The sequence below is a fragment of the Carcharodon carcharias genome, chromosome 5, assembly GCF_017639515.1.
Source record: "Carcharodon carcharias isolate sCarCar2 chromosome 5, sCarCar2.pri, whole genome shotgun sequence".
Classification (NCBI taxonomy): domain Eukaryota; kingdom Metazoa; phylum Chordata; class Chondrichthyes; order Lamniformes; family Lamnidae; genus Carcharodon; species Carcharodon carcharias.
The window spans coordinates 88202259-88217420 of NC_054471.1; the positions used below are offsets into that span (position 1 = coordinate 88202259).

Sequence of the window (15162 nt, forward strand, 5' to 3'; positions counted from 1 at the left end):
ATTGATACAGAATCCCATGACATAAACCAAACAGAGAGATGCTGATCTACCTCCAACAATACAGCAGCCCCTCAAAAGCAATTCACAAGAATCAGTTTAGATAATACAAATTATGGAATGGTATCTGAATCTGCAGGCTTCTGGTACAGTCATTAAGTTCATATGATACTGCATTTTGTTAGTGGTAAAGTCCACACACACTGGTTACAATTGCAAATGGTCCAAAGAAACGTTTAAATGTTAAATACTTAACTGACCCAGTGGGACACTGACAATAATGAAAATTAGACTGGCATTTGGACAGCAGTGAATGGAGCTCTGGAATGTATGTGTGCTCTCCTTTACTGCCCAGAAAGCAATGTGAAATCTATACTATCACTCAGCACTGCTGCCTTTGTAAACCATTAAAGGAGCACCATTCTCAACCTCAATCATATATCATCATGGAAATGCTGCACCCTACCAAAAATGAGTTGGACTGAAATCTAGTTGACACTGCGACAGTGCTGGTATCACTGTAATAATGTTGACACTGAGAACGCTGGGATTGCCGTAATACTGTTGACACTGACAGTGCTGCGATTGCTAGTCAGAGTGTTGACACTGTGACAGTGCTGGTATCACTGTAATGGTGTCGCCACTGAGAGTACTGGGACTGCTGTAATACTGTTGACACTGCGACAATGCTGGGATTGCTAGTAACAGTGTTGACACTGTGACAGTCCTGGTATCACTGAAATAGTGTTGACACTGTGACAGTGCTGGTATCACTGTAATAGTGTTGACGCTGTGACAGTGCTGGTATCCGTGTAACAGTGTTGACACAGAGCGCTGGGATTGCTGTAATACTGTTGACACTGCGACAGTGCTGGGATTGCAAATAAGAGTGTTGACATTGTGACAGTGCTAGTATCACTGTAATAGTGCTGACACTGCAACAGTGTTGGTATCGCTGTAATAATTTTAACACTGCGACAGTCCTGGTATCACTGTAATAGGGTTGACACTGTGACAATGCTGGGATTGCTGTAATAGTGTTGACACTGTCAGTGATGGGACTGCAGTAATAATGTCGACACTGACAGTGCTGGGAATCCCCTAATTTGTTGACTTCCCGAATGGAACCCCAATTTGTTATGTTCCCGGGTGAGGAGTAATAAGCTGGTTCAACCTCTTTATTCAACCCCCTCAGTTGGTCACAACAAGGTTAATTTAAAAGGGATCCTTTTCCCCATGGGTACCTTTTCCCAGTCCAAATGTATTTATTTTTTAAAAGGAGCCAGTTTAACCAAGCTTTCTTGCGTCAAAGAAGGAGTAAGTTTATTAGTTATTAAAATCTGAGAAAAATAATAAAAACGCAACACACTTACACACAGATCAGAAATGGGAAGTTAAGAGTCCAAATAAAAGTTAAAAAAGATATATGAATCAGTCTTTGGTTTGTCTGTGAGGTGTAGATGGTGAAATGTTGTGGCTGTTAAGTTGGGTGATCCTGGTAGAGCTGACTTTGGCAGTTTCGCCGTTGGTTTAGAGACACTTCGTTCTGCAGCTTGGCTGGAAATCTGTCCTATTTCCTTTTTGATTGTGGCTCTGCTGAGCCCTGCATTGAGAACGAGCGAGCGAGAAAGAGCAAGCGAGCGAGAGAGACCGAGCGTGCAAGAACAAGAGACAGAGCGAGAAAAGAGAGAGAGAAAGAGAGACTCCATCTGCAAGTGCAGGGATGACTAGTTGCTCTTATTTCTGTCTCTCACACACAGCACACCAGCACCCATGTCCTGCTCTGCAGCTAGCTTCTTAACCCATTTTTGTCCATGTATTCTTGTAAGCGGAAAAAAAACCATGTCTTGTGCCCAATGTCTGTTTTCTTTCATCTCCAGCCAATTTACATATTCTGAGATGCAAACCTACAGGAGATGGATTTTAGATAACTGCTGAGACATCATGGTCATCATTCTTTTGTCTCTGCAACCACAGGAGATTAAAGTTCAGTCTTTTGCATCTTTCCTATCTCCCTTTTCAGTCTCTCTTCTTGAAGAAGACCATGACACCTTTTCAGGTGCGACATTCCAGGTTCTCTCAGGACAGGTCTGTCAGTATAATCCATATAGGAATTTTCCAGAAAGCGGTCCCTTTATATTATTTACTTTGGCTCAGTGTGCTTACACGTATTCCTTTAAAAACACACTCATCTTCCTTAAAACGTTCAATATGCCCGTAAGCAATTTGTGGCTGTAAATTGCTTTTCATTACACTGTGATAGTGCTGGTATCACTGTGAAAGTGTTGAGCCTGCAACAGTGCTGGTATTACTGTATTAGTGTTGAAACTGCGACAGTGCCGGTATTACTGTAATAGTGTTGACACTGCAACAGTGCTGGTATTACTGCAATAGTGTTGACACTGTGCCTGTGCTGGTATTACTGTAATAGTGTTAACACTGTGACAGTGCTGGTATTACTGTAATAGTGTTAACACTGTGACAGTGCTGGTCTCAATGTAATAGTGTTGACACTTCACAACACGTGGGAACTGCACTCATCCAGGCAAGTGGGGAGTATTCTGTCAAACTCCTGACTTGTACCTTGTATATGGTGGACAGTCTTTGCAGGAGTCAGGAGGTGAGTTACTCATTGCACAATTCCTAGCCTCTGACCTGCTCTTGTAGCCGCAGTATTTATAGGGCCAGTCCAGTTCAGTTTCTGGTCAATGGTAATCCCCAGGAGGTTGATAGTGGGAAATCAGTGATAGTAATGCCATTGAATGCCATGGGGTGATGGTTAAATTCTCTCTTGTTGGAGATGGTCATTGCCTGACACTTGTGTGGCACAAATTTTACTTGCCACTTGTCAGCCCAAGCCTGGGTATTGTCCAGGTCCTGCTGCATTTGGACATGGAATGCTTCAGTATCTGAGGAGTCGCGAATGATGCTGAACATTCATCAGCAAACATCCCCACTCCTGACCTGAACATCATTGGGTTGCGGACACTACCTTGAGGAACTCCAGCAGTGGTGGCCTAGAACTGAAATGATTGCCTTCAACAACCATCTTCCTTTATGCAAAGTGTGACTCCAACAAACGGAGAGTTTTCCCCCTAATTCCCATTGACGCCAGTTTTACTAGGGCTCCTTGATGCCACACTCTGTCAAATGCAGCCTTGATGTCAAGGGCAGTCACACTCACCTCAGCTCGGGAATTCAGCTCTTTTGTCCATGCTAGAACCAAGGCTGTAATGAGGTCAGGAGCTGAGTGGCCTTGGTGGAACCCAAACTGCACATCAGTGAGCAGGTTATTGCTAAGTAAGTGCCGCTTGATAGCACTGTTGATGACCTGTTCCATTAATTTCCTGATGATGGAGAGTAGACTGATAGGGCTGTAACTGGCTGGGTTGGATTCGTCCTGCTTTTTCCCTGGGCAATTTTCCACATAGCGGGGTAGATGCCAGTGTTATAGCTGTATTGGAACAGTTTGGCTAGGCGCACGGCAAGTTCTGGAGCACAAGTACTATTGTTGGAATATTGTCAGGGCCCATAGGCTTTGCAGTATCCCGTGCCTTCAGCCGTTTCTTGACATCACCTGGAGTGAATTGAATTGGTTGAAGACTGGCATCTGAGATGCTGGGGGCCTCAGGAGGAGGCTGAGATGGATCATCCACTCAGCACTTCTGCCTGAAGATTGTAGCAAATGCTTCAACTTTATCTTTTACACTGATGTGCTGGGCTCCTCCATCATTGAGGATGGGGATATTTGTGGGGCCTCCTCCTCCAGTGAGTTGTTTAATTGTCCACCCCCATTCACGACTGGATGTGGCAGGACTGCAGAGCTTAGATCTGATCCGGTGGTTATGGGATTGCTTAGCCCTGTCTATCACTTGCTGCTTATTCTGTTTGGCACGCAAGTAGTCCTGTGTTATACGTTCACCAGGTTGACACCTTATTTTTAGGTGTACTTGGTGCTGCTCCTGGCATGCCCTCCTGCACTCTTCATTGAACTAGGGTTGATCCCCTGGCTTGATGGTAATGGTAGAGTGGGGTTAAGATGGGCCATGAGGTTACAATTGTGGTTGAGTACAATTCTGCTGCTGCTGACGGATGCCCAGTCTTGAGTTGCTAGATCTGTTCGAAATATATTCCATTTAGCATGGTGGTAGAGCCACACTACACGATGAGGGAATCCTCAATGTGAAGGCGGGACTTCATTTCCACAATGGACTGTACAGTGGTCACTCCTACCGATACTGTCATGGACAGATGCATTTGCAGCAGGCAGTTCGGTGAGGATGAAGTCAAGTATGCTTTTCCCTCTTATTGGCTCCCCCACCACCTGCCACAGACACAGTCTAGCAACAATGTCATTTAGGACTTGGCCAGCTCAGTCAGTACTGGTGCTACCAAGACACACTTGCCAGTGGACATTGAAGTCCCCCACCCAAAGGACACTCTATGTCCTTGCCACCCCCAGTCCTTCCTCCAACTGGTGTTCGACATGGAGGAGCACAAATTCATCAGCTGAGAGAGGGCTGAATGTGGTAATCAGCAGGAGGCTTCCTTGTCCATGTTTGAAGTGTTGCCATGAGACTTCATGTAGTCCAGAGTTGATGTTGAGGACTCCCAGGGCAACTCCCTCCTGACTGTCTACCACTGTGCTGCCACTTCTGCTGGGCCTGTCCTTCTGGTTGGGCAGGGCATACCCAGGGATGGTGATGGCAGCGTCTGGGACATTATCTGTGAGGTATGATTCCATGAGGATGACTATGTCAGGCTGTTGCTTGATTAATCTAAAAGACAGTCTGGGAAGAGTGTCCTCCGTAGTCACCATCGCTGTGAAGCAGCCTGGGGAGAGTGTCCTCTGCAGTCACCATCGCCGTGAAGCAGTCTGGGAAGAGTGTCCTCCACAGTCACCGTGAAGCAGTCTGGGAAGAATGTCCTCTGCAGCCACCCGTTGCCATGAAGCAGCCTGGGAAGAGTGTCCTCTGCAGTCACCGTTGCCGTGAAGCAGTCTGGGTAGGGTGTCCTGGGCAGTCACTGTCGCTGTGAAGCAGCCTGGGAAGAGTGTCCTCCGCAGTCACGGTCGCCGTGAAGCAGGCTGGGAAGAGTGTCCCCTACAGTCACCATCACCGTCGCCGTGAAGCAGTCTGGGAAGAGTGTCCTCCGCAGTCACCGTCGCCATGAAGCAGTCTGGGAAGAGTGTTCTCTGCAGTCACCATCGCCGTGAAGCAGCCTGGAAAGAGTGTCCTCTACATTCGCCGGCACTATGAATCAGCCTGGGAAGAGTGTCCTCTGCAGTCACCGTCACCATGAAGCAGTCTGGGAAGAGTATCCTCCACAGCCGTCGCCGGGAAGCAGCCTGCGAAGAGTGTCCTCCACAGTCACCATTTCCGTGAAGCAGTCTGGGAAGAGTGTCCCCTGCAGTCACCATTGCCGTGAAGCAGTCTGGGAAGAGTGTCCCTTGCAGTCACCAGCGCCGAGTGAAAAATAGCAAAGAGTGACATCACAGGGAAACCGTAAGTTGATTGGTTGGTAAGTAACTGTTAGCTTGAACGACCTATTCTAAGTTGAAAAGAGTTGACGTTTCGAGTCCTCATGACCCTTCGACAGAACTGCTGAGTTTTTCCAGGTAATTCTGTTTTTGTTTTGGATTTCCAGCATCCGCAGTTTTTTTGTTTTTATTCTAAGTTGATTTCAGATTAAGGGTGACTACTGGTGCCCAGGATTGGAGGCCTAACACTTCAGCTTCAACACAGCAGAGAGAGCGAGTTCCAGTTGATTTTAAAAAGTGTATTTTGAATCTCTAATCTAACTTGCTTTCAGTTTAAAGGTAAATAGGAGAAATATTTTACAGATTGATAAACTAAAGACCGGTAGGAAATTTAAAAACAAATTGAAAAGCTAATTAAGTAAAATAGAGATGCAGGGCCAGGCGATGTGTTATAGCTGCATGAGGTGAGAGCTGGTAGACCCCATTGTGGTTCCTAGTGACCACATCTGTAGCAAATGTTGGTTTCTCGAGGAACTCCGGCTCAGAGTTGATGAGCTGGAGTCTGAGCTTCGGACACTGCGACACATCAGGGAGGGGGAGAGTTACCTGGACGCTGTCAGGAGACAGTCACACCCCTTAGATTAACTACCTTAAATTCGGCTAGTGGTCAGGGACAGGAGGTGTGACTATGAGTGAGGCAGGTAAAGGGATCCAGAAAGTAGCACCGCAGGAGCCTCATCCCATGCCCTTATCCAACAGGTTCGAGATTCTTGTATGGACGAGAGCGGAGAGTGTAGGGAGGATGAGCAAACTGACCATAGCACCGTGGTATAGGGAACCAATCAAGTCAGGGGAGAAAAGAGAAGTGTAGAAGTGTAATCGGGGATAGTATAGTTAGGGGAATAGATACTGTTCTCTGTAGCCAGGATCGAGAGTCCCAAAGGCTGTGTTGCCTACCTGGTGCCAGGGTTAAGGATATCTCATCTGGGCTGCAGAGGAACTTGGAGTGGGAGGGGAAAGATCCAGTTGTCGTGGTCCGCGTAGGTACCAACAATATAGGCAGAAGAAGGAAAGAGGTTCTGTTGAGGGAATACAAGCAGCTAGGGGCTAAATTATTACCAAAAAGGTAATAATCTCTGGATTACTACCTGAACCACGAGCTAATTGGCACAGGGTCAATAAGATTAAAGAGGTAAAGATTAAGAGCCATGCATTTACCTCTTTAATCTTATTGACCCTGTGCCAATTAGCTCATGGTTCAGGTAGTAATCCAGAGATTATTACCTTTTTGGTAATAATTTAGCCATATTGCACCAAAGAATGATATAAGAGTAGGAAAAATTGACAATAGGGCAAACTTAAAGGCTTTGTGTATGAATGCACGTAGCATTCGGAATAAAACTAATGAGTTAACAGCGCAAATAGAGATCGATAGGTATGATTTGATGGCAATTACTGAGACGTGGTTACAGGGAGAACAGGTTTGGGAGTTGAATATCCAAGGGTACTCAGTGTTTCAGAAGGATAGGCAGGAAGGAAAAGGAGGTGGTGTAGCTTTGTTAGTAAAGGAAGAGATCAGTGCTATTGTGAGTAATGAGATAAGCACTGGAGAGCAAGACGTAGAGTCAGTCAGGGTAGAAATAAGAAATAGCAAGGGAAAGAAGTCCCTAGTGGGAGTAATCTATAGGTCCCCAACAGTAGTTCAGCAGTAGGGCACAGCATAAACCAGGAAATACTGGGAGCATATTAGAAAGGCACGGCAATAATCATGGGTGATTTTAAAAGGATATAGACTGGACTAATCAAATTGGCAAGGGTAGCCTTGAGGGAGAGTTCATAAAGTGTATTAGAGATTGTTTCTTGGAGCAATATGTTGTGGAACCAACCAGGGAGGAGGCTATTCTGAATTTGTTTTCGTGTATTGAGATGGGATTAATTAATGATCTCATGGTAAAGGATCCTCTAAGGAAGAGTGATCATAGCATGCTAGAATTTCAAGTTCAGTTTAAGAGTGAGAAACTTGAGTCCCACACAAGTGTTCTGGAGTTAAACAAAGGTAACTACATAGGTATGAGGGAAGATTTGGCCCTAGTGGACTGGGCAGGAAGACTACAAGGTAGGACAGTTAATGAACATGGCAGATATTTAAGGAGATCTTCAATTCCTCCCAAGTAAAATATATCCCAATGAGGAAGAAAGATGGTAAGAGGGGGAAAAAGCATCCATGGCTAAGCAAGGATGTTAAAGATAACATAAAGGCAAAAACTAAGGCATACCAATTTGCAAAGGTCAGTGGCAGGCTGGAAGATTGGGAAATTTTTAAAGATCAACAAAGGGTTACTAAAAAAATAATAAAAAGAGCAAAGGTAAATTATGAAAGAAAACTAGCACAGAATATAAAAACTGATAGCAAAAGCTTCTACAAGTATATAAAAGGAAAGAGAGTAGCTAAAGTGAATGTTGGTCCCTTGGAGGATGAGCCTGGGGAGTTAATAGTGGGGAACGCAGAAATGGCAGAGACGCTTAATCAATATTTTGCCTCAGTTTTCACGGTGGAGGACACTAGTACCACCCCAATAGTAACAGGTAGTGCAGAGGGTATAGAGAAGGAGGAACTTAGAATAATCACCATCACTAGAGAAAAAGTACTGAGCAAACTATTGGGATTAAAGGGTAACAAGTCCCTAGGACCTGAAGGCCTACATCCCAGGGTCTTAAAAGAAGTGGCAGTGGAGATAGTGGATGCATTGGCTATAATATTCCAAAGTTCCCTAGATTCTGAAAAGGTTCCAGTGGATTGGAAAAATGCTAATATAATGCTCTTATTCAAAGGAGGGGAGGAGGCAGAAAGTAGGAAACTATGGAACAGTTATTTTAACGTCTGTCATTGGGAAATTGTTGGAATCCATTATTAAGGAAGTAGTAATGGGGCATTTGGAAAGTCAAAATGCAGAGTCAGCATGGTTTTATGAAGATTAAATCATGTTTGACTAATTTGCTGGAGTTCTTTGAAGATGTGACAAGCAAAGTGGATAATGGGGATCCTGTAGATGTAGTATATCTGGACTTCCAGAAGGCCTTTGTTAGGGTGCCGCACAAAAGATTAATACACAAGATAAGATCACACGGAGTTAGGGGTAATATATTAGCTTGGACAGAGGATTGGCTAACCAACAGAAAGCAGAGAGTCGGGATAAATGGGTCTTTTTCTGGATGGCAAGCTGTGGGGTGCCACAGCGTTAGGTCTTTGGGCCCCAACTATTTACAATCTATATTAATGATTGGATTCAGGGATAGAAGGTACTATAGCTAAATTTGCAGATGACACCAAAATAGGTGGGAAAGTAAGTTGCAATGAAGAAATAAGAAATTTACAATTGGATATGGACAGGTTAGGTGAATGGGCCAAAATTTCACAGATGGAGTTTAACATGGATAAGTGTGAGGTTATCTATTTTGATCGGAAGAATAAAAAGGTGACTTATTATTTAAATGGAGAGAAACTTCAAAATGCTTCAGTGCAGAGGGATCTGGGTGTCCTTTTGCATGAATCGCTGAAAGCTAGTATGCAGGTATAGCAGGTAATAAGGAAGGCAAATGAAATTTTGGCATTTATTGCTAAAGGAATAGAGTATAAAAATAGGGAAGTGTTGTTGCAACTGTACAAGGCGTTGGTGAGACCGCACCTGGAGTACCGTGCACAGTTTTGGTCCCCTTACTTGAGGAAGGACGTAGTTGTATTGGAGGGGGTTCAGAGGAGTTTCACTAGATTGATTCCAGAGATGCAGGGCTTGCCTTATGAGGAGAGATTGAGCAGTTTAGGCCTAAACTCGCTGGAGATTAGAAGGATGAGAGGAGGTATATATGATGCTAAAGGGGATAGACAAAGTAGACGTGGAGCGGATGTTTCCCCTTCTGGGGCATTCTAGAACGAGAGGCCATAGTTTTAGACTAAGGGCCAGTAGATTTAAATTAGAGATGAGGAGGAATTACTTTTCTCAAAGGGTTGTGAATCTGTGGAATTTGCTACCTCAGCGTGCAGTGGATGCCAGGACGCTGAATAATTTTAAGGGGGAGATGACAGATTTTTAATTAGTAATGGGTTGAAAGGTTATGGGGAGAGGGCGGGAAATTGGTGTGAGGCCAAAATGAGATCAGCCATGATTGTATTGAATGGCAGGGCGGGCTCCAGGAGCTGAATTGCCTACTCCTGCTCCAAGTTGTTATGGCCAGGATATTGAGGTCGGCGAGCAGGTCCCGTCATCAACACATAAAATGACATGGGATGACATTGGGAGGAACTCCCGATGTCACCCCGCGTCATTTCAATTTTCAGGTTAGCAGGGGCGCAGCTGAATCAGCTGTGCGGCTGCAGACTTGTCAATGGCCAACTGAGGTCATTTAAAAAGTAATTCAAGTAATTGATGGACCTGCCCGTCCAACCTTAAGGTTGGCAGGCAGGCCAGGAGCCCTGGCGGGCATTGGAAAAAGCACGAAACCTCATCCACAGTTGGGATGAGGTTCCATGAAGATTTTTAAAAATGTAATACAAGTTTGAATAAAAGTGATGGACATGTCCCAACTCATCTGACAGTGTCACGTGAGGGAACGTCAGGGAAATTTTATGTTTGTGCATTGACCATTTTTGAATTTGGCGCCAATCTCCCCTCAGGGAGATGAGTGCTCTCTTTCGCGCACATGCACGAAACAGCGCACTCTCAGCTTAGGGAATCCCCCTGCCACATAGTGCTTCCTGGCGGACGTCACTCTGGGCGGGCCTTAACTGGCCCGTCCACATAAAATGGAAGCATGCATCCAATTGGGGCGCTGATTGGAGTTGCGCCTGCAAGCGCCCGCTCCTGCACTTCCCCCAAATTCTTCCCTATGTCCTTATGACAGTTCTCCAAATTTTGGCACTGGTCCCCAGTAAGGAGGACTTTGCAGGGTCGACAGGGCTGAGATTGCCAATGCAATAGTGTTGACAGTGCTGGTATCACTATAATAGCATTGACACTGTGACAGTGTTGATATCACTGTAATAGTGTGGACACTGTGAAAGTTATCGCTATAATAGTGTTGACACTGTGACAGTGCTGCTATCTCTAACAGTGTTGACACTGACAGTGCTTGTATCGCTGTGATAGTGTTGACACTGTGATGGTGCTTTTATTACTAAAATAGTCTTGACACGCCACAGTGCTCGTATCACTGTGACAGTGCTGGGATAGCTGTAATAGTGTTGAGCATGTGACAGTGCTGGTATTGCTGTAATAATTTTGACACTGTGACAGTGCTGGTATTGCTGTAATAGTCTTGACACTCCAACAGTGCTTGTGTCACTGTGACAGTGCCAGTATCACTGATAGTGTTGACACAGTGACAGTGCTGGTATTACTGTAATAGTTTTGACACTGTGATAGTGCTGGTGTCACTGTAACAGTGTTGACACTGACAGGCCTGGCATCACTGTAATAGTGTTGATACGGACAGTGCTGGTATCACTGTAATAGTGTTGATACTGGCAGTGCTGGTATCACTGTGACAGTGCTGGTATCACTGTAATAGTTTTGACACTGACAGTGCTGGCATCACTGTAATAATGTTAAAACTGTGACAGTGCTGCTATCACTGTAATAGTGTTGACACTGTGATAGTGCTGGTATCGCTGTAATAGTTTTGACACTGTGACAGTTCTGGCATCACTGTAATAGTGTTGACACTGTGACAGTGCTGCCATCACTGTAATAGTGTTAAAAACAAAAAACTGCAGATGCTGGAAATCCAAAACAAAAACAGAATTACCTGGAAAAACTCAGCAGGTCTGGCAGCATCGGGGGAGAAGAAAAGAGTTGACGTTTCGAGTCCTCATGACCCTTCAGCAGAACTCGAAACGTCGACTCTTTTCTTCTCTGCCGATGCTGCCAGACCTGCTGAATTTTTCCAGGTAATACTGTAATAGTGTTGACTGTGATAGTGCTGGCATCACTGTAATAGTGTTGAGCATGTGACAGTGCTGGTTTCGCTGTAATAGTTTTGACACTGTGACAGTGCTGGTATCACTGTAATAGTGTTGAGCATGTGACAGTGCTGGTATCCCTGTAATTGTGTTGACACTGTGACAGTCTTGGTCTGACCAGATTGTGCATTGCCCAGTTTCTAATTAAAGTGAGTGGAAACTTAAATTAACCATAAGTTTGTGAAATATTCTGGGAGAAATTAAAATACATTTTTCCACAAAGTATTTCTTGATCGTTTTCTTTAGTCACTAAAGTTGTTAACTATGAAACTATATTCTAAAATTGATATGCATCTCCTATATTACCACTCTGTCCTTTTGTATTAAGCCACACTTGACATTTTAAAAAAACTCACTGACTCACACTGTAAACATGTGGTATAATTAATCGCTCCAGTATGCTTCAGCCCATGCAAATACGCTTTTAACAGGCACTTTCCTCAAAATTTGCAAAATGAGTTACTGACTATGCTTCTAAAGGGACTACTCTATCCAAAGGAAGAATATACAGGGTTACAGGGAGAAGGCAAGAAAATGGCACTCGGTGAAACGCTCATTCAGAGAGCCAGTGCAAACACGATGGGCCAAATAGCTTCCTTCTGTACTTATAACAATTCTGTGATGCTTAATGTGCTATTGATTTAAAAGAATGAGGAAATGCAGTATTAGGCAGCCAGCCATTAATGCCAATTGGATTAGTGAGACATCAGGTGAATACAGTGTTCATCATTAACAATTCTCAATTGTTTGTAAACAAACCTGTGATCTTTAAGCATATCAGTTTCTGCACAGCCATTCTGGCATACTCACTGACACATCCCCTTCAAACAATTAGAGCAGAGTTGCCTCAATTGGACTTTATTATCAAATGCTAACCACACAAGAGAATTTAACAAATCACAGCAACCTCCCACCCAATCCAGTGTGCTGTCATTTGCTTTAGCAGAAAATAACCCCAGTTGCACTTAAGGGGTTTGTCTGCATATATTTGAATGTCTTCAACATATATAGAAGCAATGTGCAATTGCTTGAATCAAGTGACAACTGTGAAATAGAGGAATGATTTGCAGAGCAATGTGGATTATCATCCTGAAGTTAGAGTTGTTCTGGCTCAGATATACTTTCAGTATTTTACTCAAAGCAAAATGAACATTAAAATTTCTGATCATCTCTAAATTTCAAAGAAAAAACAGAGAACATTCAACGTTGCCATCAGAAATAGAACTCAAAGTCTTAACTACCCATAGAGAGAAACAAGTTAATGTTAAAATTCTAGTGCATATATAAATAATGCTCTTTATCACACCATGTTTTTGAAATGACAAAATATATTCTTTCAAAGTTTTTCTTGGGTTTTTATTGACTAACAGCTGATGATATAAATATAACAAACAGTCCCAATTACATTGCAAAAATCCTATTCCCCAACTTGGCTTAACATGGAGCTTTATTGTTCCTGCTAAATTAAATGAACATAGGTATACCTTAAATAGAGAGAATTCTGGATTTCCTCCATGTCATTGAATAGGTGTTAAGTAGTCAGTAAATGTAAGGGAAATCAGAACAATGACAAAGGACTGCGTTTATTCACCATCTACATTCTGGCAATGTCAAAGATCTACAAGCAAGTCATTTGCCTACAGATTGGCTGCAAAACAATGCATGACATTGACCAAAGGTCAGAAACAATTAAAAAAAACACACTAATAGTGTTTTGTCTACAGTTACATGACTTGGTTTAATTTAAAATCACAAATCAAAATCCACCATCTTGCTTTAGGCCCAGCCTGTCCCAGCTGTTGACTAGAAGAGGATTTAAACAATGTCTAGCTGAAGTTTGGTTTGGTATATTTGATCATAATGAAATGGGAAGCTGAAGGCACGGACAAGCAACTCTTCTTATCTTAGAATTGAAATCACTCACAGCTGAATAATAAAGCCTTTAAGTGAAACCAGATTCTTTTAAGAATAATGGAAAAGTCAGGTCACTCAAAGCATTCTTATCTAAAAACTGTAGAAAAGGCATCCTATTGGTTTCCAGAGTTGCTAACCACAGCATGACACGGGGGAAACAGGGCATATCAACTGTCTTCTCCCAAACAGAGCTTCTGTAAGTAATCCGGAGACATCAACAATTGTCAATTCTTCCGAAAAAGATCACTTCACACTTTAGAATTAATAATGCTCTTGATGCCACACACTATTTCAAACAAGGCATGCTTTTAAAAAGTCACGAGCAAGGTCAGTCACTGCAAACATTTTTAGATCTGCAACTAGAGTTTTAATTAACATGCAAATGAGAAAAACAGGTTTAAAAAAACAATGCAAATGGCCTATTTGGAATTGCATTCCAAGACATTAGCACGCTGTTCTTTTTTACCTGTCCCTGAGTGTAAAGTGTTAAGGAGAATCTGTAGAAATCCAGCAAACATATCACTGCACGCGATCACAACATGGTGCTTAGTCCCAACGACAGTGCTCACTGTGCAACCTGATCTCCAAGGGAAGGTTCAGTTCTGATGCTGGTGTAATTATGGCAACAGAAATCTCTTTGCCATTCTTTTGTCAAAAGCACAGACTGCATTCACTGGCTACACTCTCGAATTACCACAGCAGCAACATCACATGACAAGATCGAAAATGCTGTAGTCATCAGATTAAAATTCTGCAGAACATTAGAGTCATTTATTATCAGAGTAATCCATATTGGCTCTGCATGTGCTGAATTCAACCTCACTGAGCAAACTGGTAATGGTTTGGTAAGTCTGACTAATAACTGCCTAAGGAAGAGAAAGTTGTCAACTCTGCCTGTTCTGCGGTCCATACAACACAGGTGATTATATTAATTTTTATTGAACCAGCTTCAAGGATATCATAGTCTGCACAACCTCAAGCATCAGTCCAATCAACAGCATTGCTGTAGCTATTGTTACCATTTAATAGTGCAATTCCCAGTAGCGTTCATTTATATTATACATATTTTGTTTTAAAACAAGAAGTCAAAATCAGGGTCACTGTATCCCACTATCCAAACACAGAGCAAAGAAAAAATATTTTTCCAAAGATATACTTTATTCATAAAATTTATAAAAGTACATTACATGACTGTTTAAAGTTGACATTACTTAAAATGCAAAACCAAATCAGTTTCTTCCAATTCTCTATGTTACTCACTACATTTACAATTACAGTTAATATTTACCATTCACATTACATGCCAAATATACAGCCCGAGAGGTTTTACACAATTTCCAGGTGCACTGTGGCTGAAATAGTGGGTGGTGTCAAGAGTCTTTCTTTATTATTAATCTAAAGCGTGAAGTGTCCTTTTTAGGAAGAATTGACAATTGTTGATGTCTCCGGGTTACTTACAGAAGCTCTGTTTGGGAGAAGACAGTTGATGTGCCCTGTTTCCGCTGTGTCAGGCTGTGGTTAGTAAGTCTGAAAACCTATAGGATGCCTTTTCTACAGTTATAGGCAGCAGCCTTTCCACATTGTACCTCTGTGACAGCTGCCCCAAGCTTTAATGCATCCCTCCTTACATAGTCCTGAACTCTGGAATATACCAGTCTGCAACACTCAGTTGTGGACAACTGTTTTCACTGGAAAACCAACAAGTTTCAGTTCAGACCAAAAGGCGTTTTTCACTGAGTTGATGACCCTTCAACCG

The 15162-nt window shown here is 43.0% G+C and overlaps 1 protein-coding gene across 1 annotated transcript in view; it reads right to left on the bottom strand.

Annotated features, from left to right (window-relative positions):
• rims1b (regulating synaptic membrane exocytosis 1b) overlaps positions 1–15162 on the bottom strand; it is a 688681-nt gene that overhangs the window by 142183 nt on the left and 531336 nt on the right. Inside the window, exon 6 of the mRNA XM_041187360.1 lies at positions 13544–13600. Coding sequence (XP_041043294.1) covers positions 13544–13600 — 57 coding nt within the window. The remainder of the gene's footprint in view (positions 1–13543; positions 13601–15162) is intronic.